This window comes from Equus przewalskii, chromosome 1, assembly GCF_037783145.1.
Source record: "Equus przewalskii isolate Varuska chromosome 1, EquPr2, whole genome shotgun sequence".
NCBI lineage: Eukaryota > Metazoa > Chordata > Mammalia > Perissodactyla > Equidae > Equus > Equus przewalskii.
The window spans coordinates 91950511-91965448 of NC_091831.1; the positions used below are offsets into that span (position 1 = coordinate 91950511).

General features: G+C 41.2%; 1 protein-coding gene and 1 long non-coding RNA gene across 2 annotated transcripts in view; one reads left to right on the plus strand and one right to left on the minus strand.

The window, feature by feature from the left end:
- Positions 1-933: 933 nt before the first annotated feature.
- LOC103546239 (uncharacterized) lies at positions 934-13450 on the minus strand. The gene is made up of 3 exons (XR_011525438.1): positions 13343-13450; positions 6845-6970; positions 934-1038 (listed from the first exon to the last, which is right to left on the minus strand). It is a non-coding gene; the product is annotated as an uncharacterized lncRNA (long non-coding RNA).
- Positions 13386-14938, plus strand: part of BTBD1 (BTB domain containing 1) — a 42952-nt gene continuing 41399 nt past the window's right edge. The window contains exon 1 of the mRNA XM_008512690.2: positions 13386-13713. Within this exon, the coding sequence (XP_008510912.2) occupies positions 13544-13713 (170 nt within the window). The 5' untranslated portion in view covers positions 13386-13543. The remainder of the gene's footprint in view (positions 13714-14938) is intronic.

Below are 14938 nucleotides of genomic sequence, written 5' to 3' on the forward strand. Positions count from 1 at the left end.
TCAGGCCATGCTGAGGCGGGGTCCCACATAGCAGAGCTGCAAGGACCTACAACTAGAATATACAACTAGGTACTGGGGGGCTTTGGGGAAAAGAAAAAAAAGAAGATTGGCAACAGATATTAGCTCAGGTGCCAATCTTCAAAAAAACAGAAAACAAACAAAAAAAACGACCAGGACAGGAAGAAGGCTGAGACGAGAGGGAGAGAGAAAGGAAGGACAGCGGAAGAAAGAAAAAAACTTTATGTTTTAGTACCTTAGTGGAACTTATTGACTGCTTTGGGGACGAGGGCCCTGCATTTTCACTTTACGCTGGGCCCTGCAAATTCCGTAGCTGATCCTGTATACATATCCTATGGGGAAATAATTAGGCAAGACAGCAGGGTGCTCCTGTCCTCTGTCCTAATAAACCTACAAAAGTAAATTGTTCTAAGCAAATGAATTCGAAGGGGAAAAAACTGTAATTAAAAGTATTTTAACAGATTATTTATTATTATTATAAAAAATACAATCTAAATGATGGATAATAGACAAATGATTGACAAAAGTTAGTCTTTCCTTTACCCTCCAAAATCTACTCCTCCCCTAATATTCTTCATCTCCTCTCTGTCCACTGAAAAGACCTGGAAATAATAGCCAACCTAGAAGCAACGAGCGTCCTTAGAGGCCAGATTCTGGTTTCTAAATATATTTCCCACTAAAGGGAACCGAGGCTCCGTGGAGAAATGGCTGATTCCAGGTCTGGGGCAGGAGAGTACATCCTGACATTCCACAAAGCAAGGAAGCTCTCCAAGACTGCTGTCATTGTGTTATAAGACTCAGAAACCCACTGCTTTGAGCAGGGCCTGGCAGTTCATGCGCCTGAACACCGAAAGAGAAAGCAAGCCCACTGGACACGCGGAGGTGTGGACGCGGACAGGGTTGTTATCTGCTCACCCTCTGTATTGGAAACTTGGCGGCAAGGATGGTCATCCATCTTCTAGCTCAGTACCGGTCCCATGGCTCCAAAAACCGGTTATTGTTTGGGTGGTTAGATAGATGCTGGATGATGAATAGAATAAAAGAGTAAGAGAGATTATAAAATTCTCTTGCTAATAAATAAAGGAATGATTGTGCAGAGTTGCAACGCCAGGAGCTTTCTTTTCTAATTCTATTCAAATTACCAGGAAAATCCCTAAAATGAACTATTTTCAGCAGCAACAACAGTTTAAGTTGGTAAAATCAAGGAAAAATAAACAGAAGAGAGAAAGAGGGCTACAGATGTAGCCACACTGTACTCAGAAGTGCTGAGGGAATGTGGCTCCTTGATTGATCTTTAAGCAATCTCGTCTTACCAGGTCCCACTACTCAGGTGTCATGGAAACAAACGTATTTCAGTCCACCGCAGTACAATTAGTCCAAGGCAGGAATGTGGGCAGTCTCTTTAAGTCAGGCTGCCTCGGAGGCAGAAGGACTCAGGCTGTCAGGTGCTACGCTCCTCCTCCAGCTTATCCCTAAGGTAGCATTTGGGTACAGGGAAGAGGCTGATGTGACCTCAAGATATTATGGTCTCAAGCTGGCCGTTCGGTATGTGCAGGCTGGTGACCACTGAGGTGGAACCCTGGCCCTGGCTTCTGGTGACCACAGCTGACCTCTGCAGTTGCGCTAACCTGCAGCCCAGTTTTGTTTCTCTCGATCAGAGCCTAAGGGCTGCTCTCCAGCTGACTCGGCCTCACCTGAGGCTGGCTCAGTTTTCACTGACCTGTGGGCTCCACTGAATTGCTGCCACGTGGTCCATCCAGCCCCTGACCAGGAGGTCCAGGAAGCAGTCACCTCACTCCCACCCAGCAGGTCCATGGCTGGGCTGCTGGCTCTCAATTCTACATTCCCGGGGGCTAAAAGAGGGTCAGAAGTGAACACCAGATCTTCTTCCAGGCCACCCTAATTTTAAACCAGTCACCTTGATAAGGAGGCCAAATATTCACTCTTTCCTGAGCTGGGAAGATAAGCCTTCTGTCTCAGAAAGGGGAGGCCGTAAGGAAGATTATTTAAGAGGGAAATAAAATACACCTGTTTATTGTGTGCAAAAATATTGTCACCAGTAGTCAAGCAAGCAAAAAGTAATCTAAGGACAACGACAGCAAAAAACAGTAAGCACCTAAGAAAAACTTCTTGACTAAATCATCCAGAAGAAATGCAAGAATTTGGAGAAAAAATCAATATCTTTTTGGAAACTCTAATGAAGTCTAACATACACACCAAAATATGCACGAATCCTAAGTGTATAGTTCAGTGAATCTTCAAAAGCAGGTCCACATCCCTAAGTTACCCAGATCCTGAAAGAGAACGTTAACAACACCCTGAACCTCGGCTCACGTCATGTCCATATCTTGACATCTAACCCCAAAGATTAGTTTCTTGTTTTTGAACTTTACGTACATGGAATTACACTGTACATTCTCTTTAGGGTCTGGCTCCTTTTGTTCAATATTACGTTTGTGGAATTCATCATTGCATGTATCAGTTCATTCTGTATAGATTTCCATTGTGATAATCTGCCTCAATTTATGTTCTGTTCTACTGAAGACGGACACTTCGATGCTCTCTAGCTTTTGTTTATTACAAATTGTACTCCTGTGAAGGTTCTTGGGTGTGTTTTTGGTGAACATATGCACATATTTCTATTGGGAACAGCCCCAGGAGTGGAATCTCTAGGTCAAAGATTAAGTGTATATTCACCTTTAGGAGATAATGCCAAGTAAGCTTTCGAATGGTTGTATGAATTTACGCTCCCATCAGGAGAATATGAGCATTTTGATTGTTCTATATCCTTGCCAACACTTGTTACTGTCACCAATTAACTTTTGTGTTCTGGTTTTGGTATAGTGGTATCTCGTTGTGGTCTTAGTTTGCATTACCCTGATGATGATGATGTTGAACACCTTTTCGTGTGCTTATCGGCCATTTGCATGACCTCATTAATGAAGGGCCTGTTCAAGTTTCTTGCCCATTTTCTATCCAGTTGGCTTCCTTTCTCTCATCAGTTTACACATTTTGGATGACAGTCCTTTGTCAGATATGTGTGTTGCCAATATCTCTTCCCAATCTATAGCTTCCTTCTCATTCTTGTAATTGGTGTCTTTTGATAAACAGAGGTTCTTAATCTTAATATAGTCCAATTTATTAATTTTTCTTTGATAAGTAAAGTACTTTTGCTTTCCTTTTTAGGAAACTTTTGCCAACTCCAGTATGTTGTCCCATGTTTTCTGCCATAAGATTTTTTTGGCCTTTTGCATTTAGGTCTGGAATGGAATTTTTGTACCATGTGAGGTTCACCATTTGTAAAAGAGATAGTAGAGGACAAGAACAACAGGCTAAGTTTTTTTAAAATTAGTATAAGAAATTCATAATAGGCTACTTAAAGTCATCATTAGAAGCATTGGAAATCAAAATTGATGTAGAAAATCAATGAACACAACAGATTTAACTCAAGAAACATTCAGAACATGAGAGAACCCTATACAGAAAAAAAAAAAAAGAAGAAAATCACTGAACTCCTATTGTAAGCAGAATGGTTTACATAAAGTGTATTTCATCAATTCTAAATGTATCTTTCTTCCCATTTTAACATCTCTGAAATCAGAATGCATCCTATAATTGGTATCTGTGATCCAGTTGGGGCGGGGGGACTATAGATTTAGTCAAATAGAAAATAGTAATGAAATTCTGCAAAAGTGATAGATGATAAAAATATATTTCTAAATAAATCTGAAAGAATCTTTTCAATAAGTATAAAATAAAAATCTTAAGTGACAAAAAAACCCATTGTGGGGCCAGCCCCGTGGCTGAGTGGTTAAGTTCGTGCACTCTGCCTTCGGCAGCCCAGGGTTTCACCAGTTCAGATCCTGGGCACAGACACGGCACCGCTCGTTAGGTCATGTTGAGGTGGCATCCCACACGCCACAACTAGAAGGACCCACAACTGAAAATACACAACTATGTATTGGGAGACTGGGGGAGAAAATGCAGGGGGAAAAAAAAGAAGATTGGCAACAGTTGTTAGCTCAGGTGCCAATCTTTTTTAAAAAAAAAAAACACCATTGTGTATTAGTTTAATTGGCAGCCATTTTTGTTTCTTTCTCTTTTTTTTAGGAGTTTCATTTCCCCCCCTCTCTAATGCCCCAGTACATAGTCGTATATTACAGTTGTAAGTCCTTCTAGTTCTTCTGTGTGAGCTGCCACCAAAGCATGGCTCCTGACAGACGAGTGGTGTGGTTCTGCACCCAGGAACCCGGCTCAGGCCACTGAAGAAGACTGTGCCAAACTTTAACCACTAGGCCATCAGACCTGGTTCCCATTTTTGTTTCTTACTGATATGTAAAATGTGGTATGTCTTGTAATCATTGGTGTCCCAGATTCAAGGAGATACAGGATTAACTAATTTATCCTAAACAATGATCTGAAGAAGTAGGCATTACTGTCTATGTTTGAAAAATGAGGGGCCGGCCCCGTGGCTGAGTGGTTAAGTTCGCAGGCCCCGCTTCAGTGGCCCAGGGTTTCGCCTGTTCGAATCCTGGGCGCGGACCTGGCACCATTCATCAGGCCATGCTGAGGCAGCATCCCACATAGCAGAAACAGAAGGACCTACAACTAGAATATACAACTAGGTACCGGTGGGTTTTGAGGAGAAGAAAAAGGAAAGAAACGAAGATTGGCAACAGATGTTAGCTCAGGGCCAATCTTTAAAAAAAAGAAAAGAAAAAAGAAGAAATAAGTTTAGAGAAAATTAATAAAGTCATAATCAGTAAACGATCAAGCCAGAATTCAGACCCGGTGTTTATTGCACTGGGGGAAAAAGGCAGAACTCAGAGACGACAGAAGGCAGCGTCTGGACTCTGGACCTCAGGAAAAGAAGATAGCCCAAACCTCCACAGTCAATAACTAAAAGTGCAATAGAATTTGAGGGGGAAAATGAGCCTATAAATAGAGTCCTTATTAAAATTAAGTCAGGGAATCCTCTCATGTTTATTTAGATTTGAAATCTTCCACACAAAAAAGTAAAAACAAAAAATTAAGTCAGAAGCTGACACCATGCTGTTTTCTTTTCTTTTTTTTTTTTTTTTTGTGAGGAAGATTAGCCCTGAGCTAACATCTGTTGCCAATCCTCCCTTTTTTCCTTGAGGAAGACTGTCGCTGAGCTAACGTCTCTGCCAATCTTCTTTTATTTCAGTGGGACGCCACCACAGCATGGCCTGACAAGCGGTGCTAGGTGTGTGTCCCAGATCCGAACCGAGGAACCCCAGGCTGCCGAAGCAGAGCACGGAACTTAACCACTACACAATCAGGCTGGCCTAGAGACCATGGTGTTATCAAATTGCACTTAGCAAAGTTTCTCAGAAGAGAGATTACTTTTAAAAATCCAAGTCAGAAATGCCTTTGCTCCTTCTGAGGGCCCCATCAAGACCAGACACAATGGGACCACATCTGCAGGGCGTGGGAGGGGAGGGGATGAGGGTGGGGGTTATTGCAAAGGGCTGTCTTCTCAGAAAAGCTGTCATCCACAGAACAAGGTGACACCAAGACATTCTCAGGTCTGCAAAGTCTTGGAAAACTTACTAATCAAATGCCTACACTCCCTAACTTGTTCAAAGGCATATATTACTTACTTTAAAACATTTAAATACAGCTCTTACCATGTGTCAGGCAATATTCCAAGTGCTTTATGATATTATCTTATTTAATCTTCATAGCAACTCTGTAAAGTAGATGTCATAATCCCCATTTCACAGATAAGAAAACTGAGGGGTAGAAAGTTTAAGCAACTTGCCCGAGGTCACACACCAACGAGAGGCAGAGTTAGAATTTGAAGTTGGGCGATGTGACTCCAGAGTGTGTGGTCCACCCGTTGGGCTAGCCTGACTCTCCAAATTGTTGGATAAAATCAGAGTGAATTAAAAATGGAATTTTTGAATGAGAAAGTTGTTAAAAATAAGTGATGAGGTAATGTCAGAAGAAGGAGGAGGAGGAGGAAAGTGATGACCAAAAATAATAACCCCAGTGCTTACGTACGTATGTTTATTGGTATTATTGTGGCCTCTGCACATACTGTCCTCAGATGGCCCTGACTTCTATTTCTACCTAATTAAGAAACCTATCTTCCCTGCACACTCCTCTTTATTTAACAAGCCGCTGTACATACTTTAGTTAAAAATCTAACATTTAGGGGCCGGCCCAGTGGTGCAGCGGTTAAGTGCACACGTTCTGCTTCTCAGAGGCCCGGGGTTCACCTGTTCGGATCCCATGTGTGGACATGGCACCACGTGGCAAGCCATGCTGAGGTAGGCGTCCCACATATAAAGTAGAGGAGGATGGGCATGGATGTTAGCTCAGGGCCAGTCTTCCTCAGCAAAAAGAGGAGGATTGGCAGCAGATGTTAGCTCAGGGCTAATCTTCCTCAAAAGAAAAAAAAAAATCTAACATTCAGTTTGGTTCTACTGGCCCAAAATAATTCATGTTCTTACAGAGTCCGAGGTAAGAGGAGAAATTTTGACATAAGACAACAGATTTGAGAAGTCCATGACAATTTTGTAGCATCTGGGGTTTCTATGAAAAAATAATGAGAAGGCAATAAAGACAAACCATGCCTGGGGCTCTGGTGCCAGCCAACTCAACAGATGTTTGGGTTAAGAAACGAGGAGGATTTGCAAGTTATAAACCTCAGCTTCTCCAAGTTCCTGTCACAGAAAGCTGGATGAGAAGAAGTATTACCGCCTGAGGGAACCTACGAGATAGGACTTTTCTCCCTCCTGGATCCAAAAAAATAAAGGGCATGGACAGTACCTGCTGTTCCCCGCCGCTAGTCAAATACCTTAGCGAGAAGGTGCAGAGAATCTGTTTGGGATGGGTAGACATGCCCCCTATTCCTCAGACAGGTCGCAGACTCATCTGTGTCTCCGCCATTACATTCTTCTTCAAGTCCAGAAGAGAGTGGCTCCTGGGTGAAGGCAGAGAGAGACATTCTTCATGGAGACGAGGCACGTCTGAGAAAGAGCTGTGGACTTAGAGAACTTGAGTTGACTCTGTGAACTGAAAGGCCATGCTTTCCCCTCTTCTTGAAGAAAAGTCTGACCAGGTGATGATGGGAGTCAAGTGTAGCCAAGAGACCTCTCAGAGAAGGACAAAGAAGAAGCAGCAGATCCACTGAGCGTCCAGGTGGCCCACCGCCTCCCAGTGGAGACCCTGGCAACCATGCACAGTGGGGAGTGGTGATGGTGCAGGTAGTGAATGAGCTGGGCTCGGGCAGCTGGAGCAGAAGGGGACAGTCAAGGCAGGAGGAAGTGGGGAGGTGCTCAGGGAAACATGCCCTGTTAGAGCCTGAGGAGGCGGGACAGCTGACAGGACAGTGGAGAAGGACGAAAGCTGAACGGCTCTGTTCTGTCTGAGCCCGGAAAGCAGAACGTGGGAAATCCTGGATGGAAGAGGTCAATGTGGGGTCGGGAAAAGGGAAGGAAAGACGGCGGAAAAATCAAGCTGATTTAGACGAGGGGTGAGCCTCCACCTGTCAGTTGGTTTTTACTTCCGGGGGCCATGCCTCTGGGAAAGGTGTCTCAGAAACTCTTGACCCTGAAAACGGAGGGGAGGTTGCATTTTAGGTCAACCACATCTTTCTGAAAAGTGTCACTGCTTAGTTGGAAAAGGTGAAGTGTGGAGAGAAAATTACCCTAAGGGCTCGAAGATCTTCGAATAAGACTCAGCTGTGTGTTAGTGTCCTCATAGTGAAGGTTGGTGGAGGCTGGGGCTGCTTTAAGATTTATGAGAAGCGCAATCTTGGGCCCTTCTGACTTTTCCCCTCCCTTGTTCCCTGGAGCTCAAACTCAGATCACGGGCATAATTGCAGCCTTAGGAGCAGAGGGTGTTATTTCGCATGCTTATCAGTCTCTGCTGGACACGTGAGTCTCTCTCTGCCTTTAGCTTCTTGACCTTAGCTTCTATTTACAGCTACAATGCTCATCTTTTCAAATGGGGTGTAAGCCAATAGCAGCTACATTTTCATGCACTCCTGAAATATAAAAATCCTAAGGACAAAATTGCCTTTATGTATTTTTCAAATGTCTTCTCTTTCTTTAGCATTAAATTAATTTCCAAAATAGATCTCTTCCTGCTTCTTTCTCCTGACTGCCTTTTCGAGAGTTTTACTAAATGGTTTTTGCCAGTAGGTCTTTTTCTTCTAAGTCCTCACATTTGTTCTAATTATAAACCAGCACACATGGTGACATATATTACTTTCCTAGGCTGAATTCCAGAAAGCGATGACAAGCAAAGAAAGAAGAGCTCCATAAGTAAGCTGAATTTAGTCTAGGGTATGGCAAATTGTCTTTGCGGCTGCATTTTTTAAAAAAAATCTAAAAAGTTTTATTTCTAGCGGAGCAGGTCTCAATGGGTTTCCCTCTCCTACTAAATTATTAGCTTCTTTGGGGCAAGTAATGTGTTCTAGTCAGCCTTGCAGTCTCACCTCCAGAGCCTTGCACACGGGAATATGAGCGTTGCACTGAATTAGATTGCCTTTAGTCAAGTGCAAGGTGACACATGACAGCATTTCAGAGGAAGTCAGAGAAATAACTTGCATCTTATGACATAGACATGCTAGTGTCCTTGCTACCGTCTACCAGTTAGCTAATTCAAAAATTGTATGTAGTCAAATCTCGCCAAAAAAAAACCTCTTTCTTATCCTCAAATAAGAAAATTAATATAAAGTGGGAGGAATTGCTCACAATCCCATCACCCTGCAAACCATCAATTTAATGACTCTTTTTTATACATATAATACAGACATTTAAAACAAAATGATGTACTCCGAGCCCATAAGACAAAATGGTATGTGTCTTGTTCTGTAGCCTGCTCTTTCACTCGGCATTATGGGTTGAAAACACTTTCTCATGTCAGTAATGTTCTTCTACAGATATTTACTGCTCCATCATATGATCGACTATAACATGATTTACCTAATCAACTACTATCTGTCTAGCTTGTTTCCTTTTTTTTTTTTTTGAGGAAGATTAGCCCTGAGCTAACTACTGCCAGTCCTCCTCTTTTTGCTGAGGAAGACTGGCCCTGAGCTAACATCTGTGCCCATCTTCCTCCACTTTATACGTGGGACGCCTACCACAGCATGGCTTGCCAAGCAGTGCCATGTCCACACCTGGGATCTGAACCAGCGAACACCAGGCTGCAGAGAAGCGGAATGTGCGCACTTAACTGCTGTGCCACCAGGCCAGCCCGGTTGTTTCCATTTGTAAAAATTATTATAATGCTTTGACATCCTTGTTGTTTTTTAATTCTACACCTAGCTCTTATTTCCTCAGGATAAATTGCCACAGGCAGAATTGCTGGGATGAAAGATACATAGATTTTTGGCGGCTGGCCCCATGGCCCCATGGCCTACAGGTTAAGTTTGGTGCACTCCACTTTGGTGACCTGGGTTCACAGGTTTGGATTCCAAACTGTGGTGGTGACTCACATGAAAATTGGAGGAAGATTGGCACAGATGTTAGCTCAAGGCTAATCTTGCTCAAGCGGAAAAAAAAAGGAAGATTGGCAACAGATGTCAGCTCAGGGCTTATCTTCCTCAGCAAAACAAAAACAAAAACAAAAAACAATAGGGAAAGATTGGCATAGACATTAGCTCAAGGCTAATCTTCCTGAAGCACAAAAAGAGGAAGATTGGTAGCATATGTTAGCTCAGGGATAATCTCCCTCAGTCAAAAAAAGAGATACATAGATTTTAAACTGCAGACACACATTTCTGAATTGCTCTTCATGAGGGTTATGCTTCTGTGCATTCCCTGTTCATGTCCTTTGTCTATTAAAAAAAGGAAATGGCTGGGTATTTGTCATTGATTTGTAAGGGCTCTTTATATATTAAGGATGCTATCCTTTTGTCATAAGTCATACAAACATTTTCCTAGTTTGTCTTTTTACTTTTAATATTATCATGTTTTATTTGTAGCTGGACAGAAGTTTAACATTTTTAGGTAGTCAAATCTTCTAGTATTTTTATTTTGTGGATTTCGTCTTTGGTGTTATGTTTAGAAAGGCATTCTTCACCTCAAAACCAGATCATTTCACTTGCACTTTATTTTGGTTCTTTTTTGGCTTCTCATTGTTCTCCTTCTTTTTCTTTGTTATTGTTGTCTTCTTTAATATACAGATTTATTCTTTCAGGTATATATTTTGTAGTAGAGAGTGAAATATAATCTAACTCCAATAAATAATATATATAATTGAGTCTGTTTCTGGACTTCGTAGTCTCTGTACTTATCCTTCTATTGTTTCTATATCAGTAATGTATAATAGATAATGTTTATTGAGCACTTACTCTGTTACCAGGCTGTTCTAAGTGCTTTCCAGAGGCTGGCCAGTGGCACGGTGGTTAAGTTCACACACTCTGCTTTGGCAGACCGGGGTTTGCAGGTTTGGATCCTGGGCACTGACCTAGCACTACTCATCAAGCCATGCTGTGATGGCATCCCACATAAAATAGAGGAAGATTGGCACAGATGTTAGCTCAGGGCCGGTCTTGCTCACCACAAATAAATAGATTAATTAATAAATGCTTTCCACATGTTAATTCAGTTAATTCTCACATCAGCTCTAGGCAGAGGGAGATTCATCATGAAACTGATGAAGCTTAAGCTTCAGGGCTCTTCACTTGCACAAACCTCCCCCCAGACCCCAGGAGGGGCCCTAGCAATATATTCACACAACGTTATATTTTTGTAAAATTTTCAAAATAAGGTATCTTAACGACAGTGGGTTAAGACTGCTGTTTCTGACAACTCTTCCATCACGATTCCCCTGTGTCAATGGGGGCATTTAAGGAGGCTCTGGCATTAAGGAGAAGCCGAGTCAGGGATCCATTTCATGTAGCATATCCTTACGTGGTTATCAGTCACTTTTGCTAGGTGTCCGTGACAGGAACAGGTTCCAGGAATGCTCCTGCTGCCAATTGTGCCAGCTTGCTCAGAATCATGACACAAAGGTGCAGGGCCAGAACCTTCGTTATAATATAAATGGCTCCTCTGGGACCCAGCCCCAGAAGTATGTGGGTAGTGGAGAAAAACCAGGTTAAAAATAAATCGCAACAGAAGCTAGTCTGTGAAAAAAATTTTCCAATCCATCAAAAGATGAAGGATTTGGTTCTTATTAACACTTGGTCAAAACAGAAGTCCTCTCTTGTCAGGGATATTCTTGATAATTCCTTGATTACGATTATAGATAATCATACTCTTTTGTGACAGGCATCACACAAAGTAGGATTTATTGGAATTCCTGTTTGTAGGGGACAAATTTGTAGCAGTACTGTAAATGTCTGTCACAGCTTGTTCAGAAAAGAAATGTCAAAGAGGGTTTCCCAGATTTCGCAGTAACCTAAAAAAATGTGCATGTTATCAGTAAGAAGTCCTGAAACTGAAGAAACTTCTCTAAATAGCCAATAATAGATTTTTTGATCCCACTAGAGGAAAAACAAGTCATTTTTCGGTTCTCTCTCTAGAAAATGATATTCCAAAATCATTTTCATGTAAAGAGACAATCAAAGACTATGAAGCCAAAACTGCAGGGGAAAAGGATTCTAGAAATGTTTCAGGCAGTTACTTATCCGGCTGTTGGTCCTGACTTCTCTCTACCTTAGTTTCCTCACCCCTCAATTTATTATTAGATCATAATAAAAGCTGTATCATAGAGTCAGGAGTGGATCCAAGTTTTATGGGTCTGAAGCTTATCCAATTGTGTGTGAGGGGGTGCTTTTCAAGAAAAAAAATTTCAAGAAAAAAATCTTTTTCTAAAGATTGTGTTATTTGCCGCATTTTTGCTGTTTGTGATATTTATCAGCTTTTTTAAAATGCATGATTTGTTATGATTTTTTTCTCATTATAAATAAATACTCTTCTAACTAATTTTTCTAATAATTTCAAACATATAGAAAAGTTTGAAAGACTTGTAGAATGAAGACCCATATAGCCCAATTTTCTGTCTAGTTTTGAAATTTTTTTTTTTCTTGAAAAGCACCCCCTCACACACAATTGGATAAGCTTCAGACCCATAAAACTTGGATCCACTCCTGACTCTATGATACAGCTTTTATTATGATCTAATAATAAATTGAGGGGTGAGGAAACTAAGGTAGAGAGAAGTCAAGACCAACAGCTGGATAATACGTTGTCACATAGGAGTATTGCGGTACAGTATAATGCCCTGTTAAATTTTGTGTTATTTCAGCTGTATAACTCATTTTAGCTTATCTTTTTAATCTTCCTTCTTCACTGGACAATACAACTTGAAGTGCTTCCACATCAGTAGACATAACACTACCTCATTCTTTCTAACGGCTGTGCAGTGTTCCATTACATGAATATACAATAGTTCAACTGGTTCTTTCTTGGTGGAAATACCAATCTTTTATTTTTACAAATAAAGCTGTCATGATATCCATGTGCTTGTGTCATTTCACAAATATATTGGAATCAGATAAATATCCAGGGGGGAAACTATTGTGTCAAAGGATATGTGGGGATGTCTTTTTGACACTTGGGTCAAGACGTCCATATTTGAGCGGTAATTGCCAGTGCCATTTCATTACATTGAACTCCCTTTGAATTACTTGAATAAGTTTTACTTAGTTGTGGTTACTTATGCTTTTAATTAGTGCCAAACTGATTTGCTGTTACTTTATTTGAGATTTTCACATTATGTTCGTATATAAGATTGGCTGACAGTTTCCCTTCTGCGAGCTCTCTCGGTTAGGTTTTGGTATCAGCGTTAAGCTAACTTTATGAAGTGAATTTGGAAATTCATCATCTAAGCTCTCACTAGTTTACTTAGCATCTAGCCTTTGACATTTGAAGGCATTCCACTCCCAAACTGCCTGGCATGGGAGGATTTCCACAATGTAGTAAGTGAAAAAAAGCAAGTTTCAGAACAATGTGCGTAGTACGATACCATTTTATTTTTTAAAAATTGTACTTAGGGGTGTATGTGTTAATATGGATAGATAGATATAGATATAAATAAGATAGATATAGATATAGATAGATAGATATAGATAGATAGATAGATAGATAGATAATGTTCTTAAGTATACAGGAAAAAGTTAAAGAGTATATATATCAGACAGACAAGGGTGGTGATCCCTGTAGGGTGGTTGTACAGGAAAAAGGGCAAGAACTGTCGATCTTTATACATTAATCTCTAGATATTCTTCCACAAGTTTTTCACATTTTATTTACTTTTCTATTGAGGTATAACTTACATATAGTAAAGGACACAAATCTCAAGTATAAAGCTAAAAAGTTTTTACATATGTAAATACCTGTAGCCGATTGTATTTGTAAAGATGACTTAACAATGTCTCCAATCCCATGTGGCATCCTCACCATGAGCCTTGCTGCTCTGCCATCAAGAGAAGATGGTCCTCTCCTTTTGAACCCAGGCAGGCCTTTGTGACCACCTCAACAAACGCAGTGTGGAGGTGATATGCTGTGTGACTGTCAAGGCTAGGTCATAAAAGGACATGGAGCCTGTCTCCTGGCTCTGTCACGCGCGGGCTACTTGCCCTTGGAGCCACCATGTTGTGAGGAAGCCCAGTCTCATGGAGAGGCTCATGTGGAGAGAAACCAAGGTCCTGGGCCCTCAACTCCGACTGACCTCCCAGCCAACAGCCAGAACCAATTTGCCAGCCACGTAAGTAAGCCTTCTTGGAAGCGGGGCCTGTAGCCCTCAGTCAAGCCGCCCCAGATGACTCTGGGTGGAGCAGACATGAGCCTTCCCCATTAAGCCCTAACCACATTGCAGATTCATGAGAAAAACAAATAATTGTTTTAAGCTGCTAAGTTTGGGGCTGCTTTGTTACACAGTAATGGAAAACCAGAACAACACCCATGTAACTGCCACCAGTTCTAGATATAGAACATTTCTGTTATCCCAGAAGGTTCCCTCATACACCCTCCCAGTCAACAGCCCCCCGAAAGGTGACTGCTGTTCTGACCTCTAGCACTGCACATTAGTTTTGCCTATTGTGATGTTTCACGTAAATGGAATCACGATGCATTTTTTGTGTCTGGCTTCTTTTGCTGAACGTGGTTATGAAATTAATTCACACTGTTACAGTATGAGGGTTTTTCATCTGTTGTATGAACATACCACTGTTTATCCATTCTACTCTTGATAATCATTTAGTCACTTATTATGAATAAAGCTGCTGTGCACATTCATGTGTTTTCTTTTGGTAGGGGGATAAGTACTTGCTTCTGTTGGACAAATACCCAGGAGTGGAATGGCTGGGTCATAGGATATAGGTACGCTTAGCTTTAGTAGTGGTGTGGTTTTAAAATATGTCCATAAATTCTTTGATACTGCTCCATCAAGAGGTGGGATCTATATCCCCATCTTTGAATCTTTGCAAGAATCCTACTAAGTTTGTTTAGTGAGAATGCCCTTGCCATTTAGCTGATTACCCCTGAAATCCTATCAAGTTTGCTATTCCCCACCATTGATAACTGATCACCCTGGCTTGCCTTCAGCAAGAATTTGAAGTTAGTTTAGCAAGAACTCCGCTACCCTTGACATCTCCTCTTAGTAATTTTCCATCTACTGACCCCTTCACTTTGCTTGTTGGCTATAAATCCCAGCTGTCATTCCTGATTTTAGTAATTTGAGTCTTCTCTCTTTTTTTCTTAGTCCATCTAGCTAAAGGTTTATCAGATTTGTTGATCTTTTCAAACCCAACTTTTAGTTTCATTGACTTTCTGTTCTATTTTTCTGTTCTCTATTTTGTTTATCACTGCTCTAATCTTTATTATTTCCTTCCTTCTGCTGGCTTTGGGTTTAGTTTGTTCTTCTTTTTCTAGTTCCTCAAGTGGTAACGTTAGCTTGTTGATTTGAGATCTTCCATGTTTTTTAAATTTTT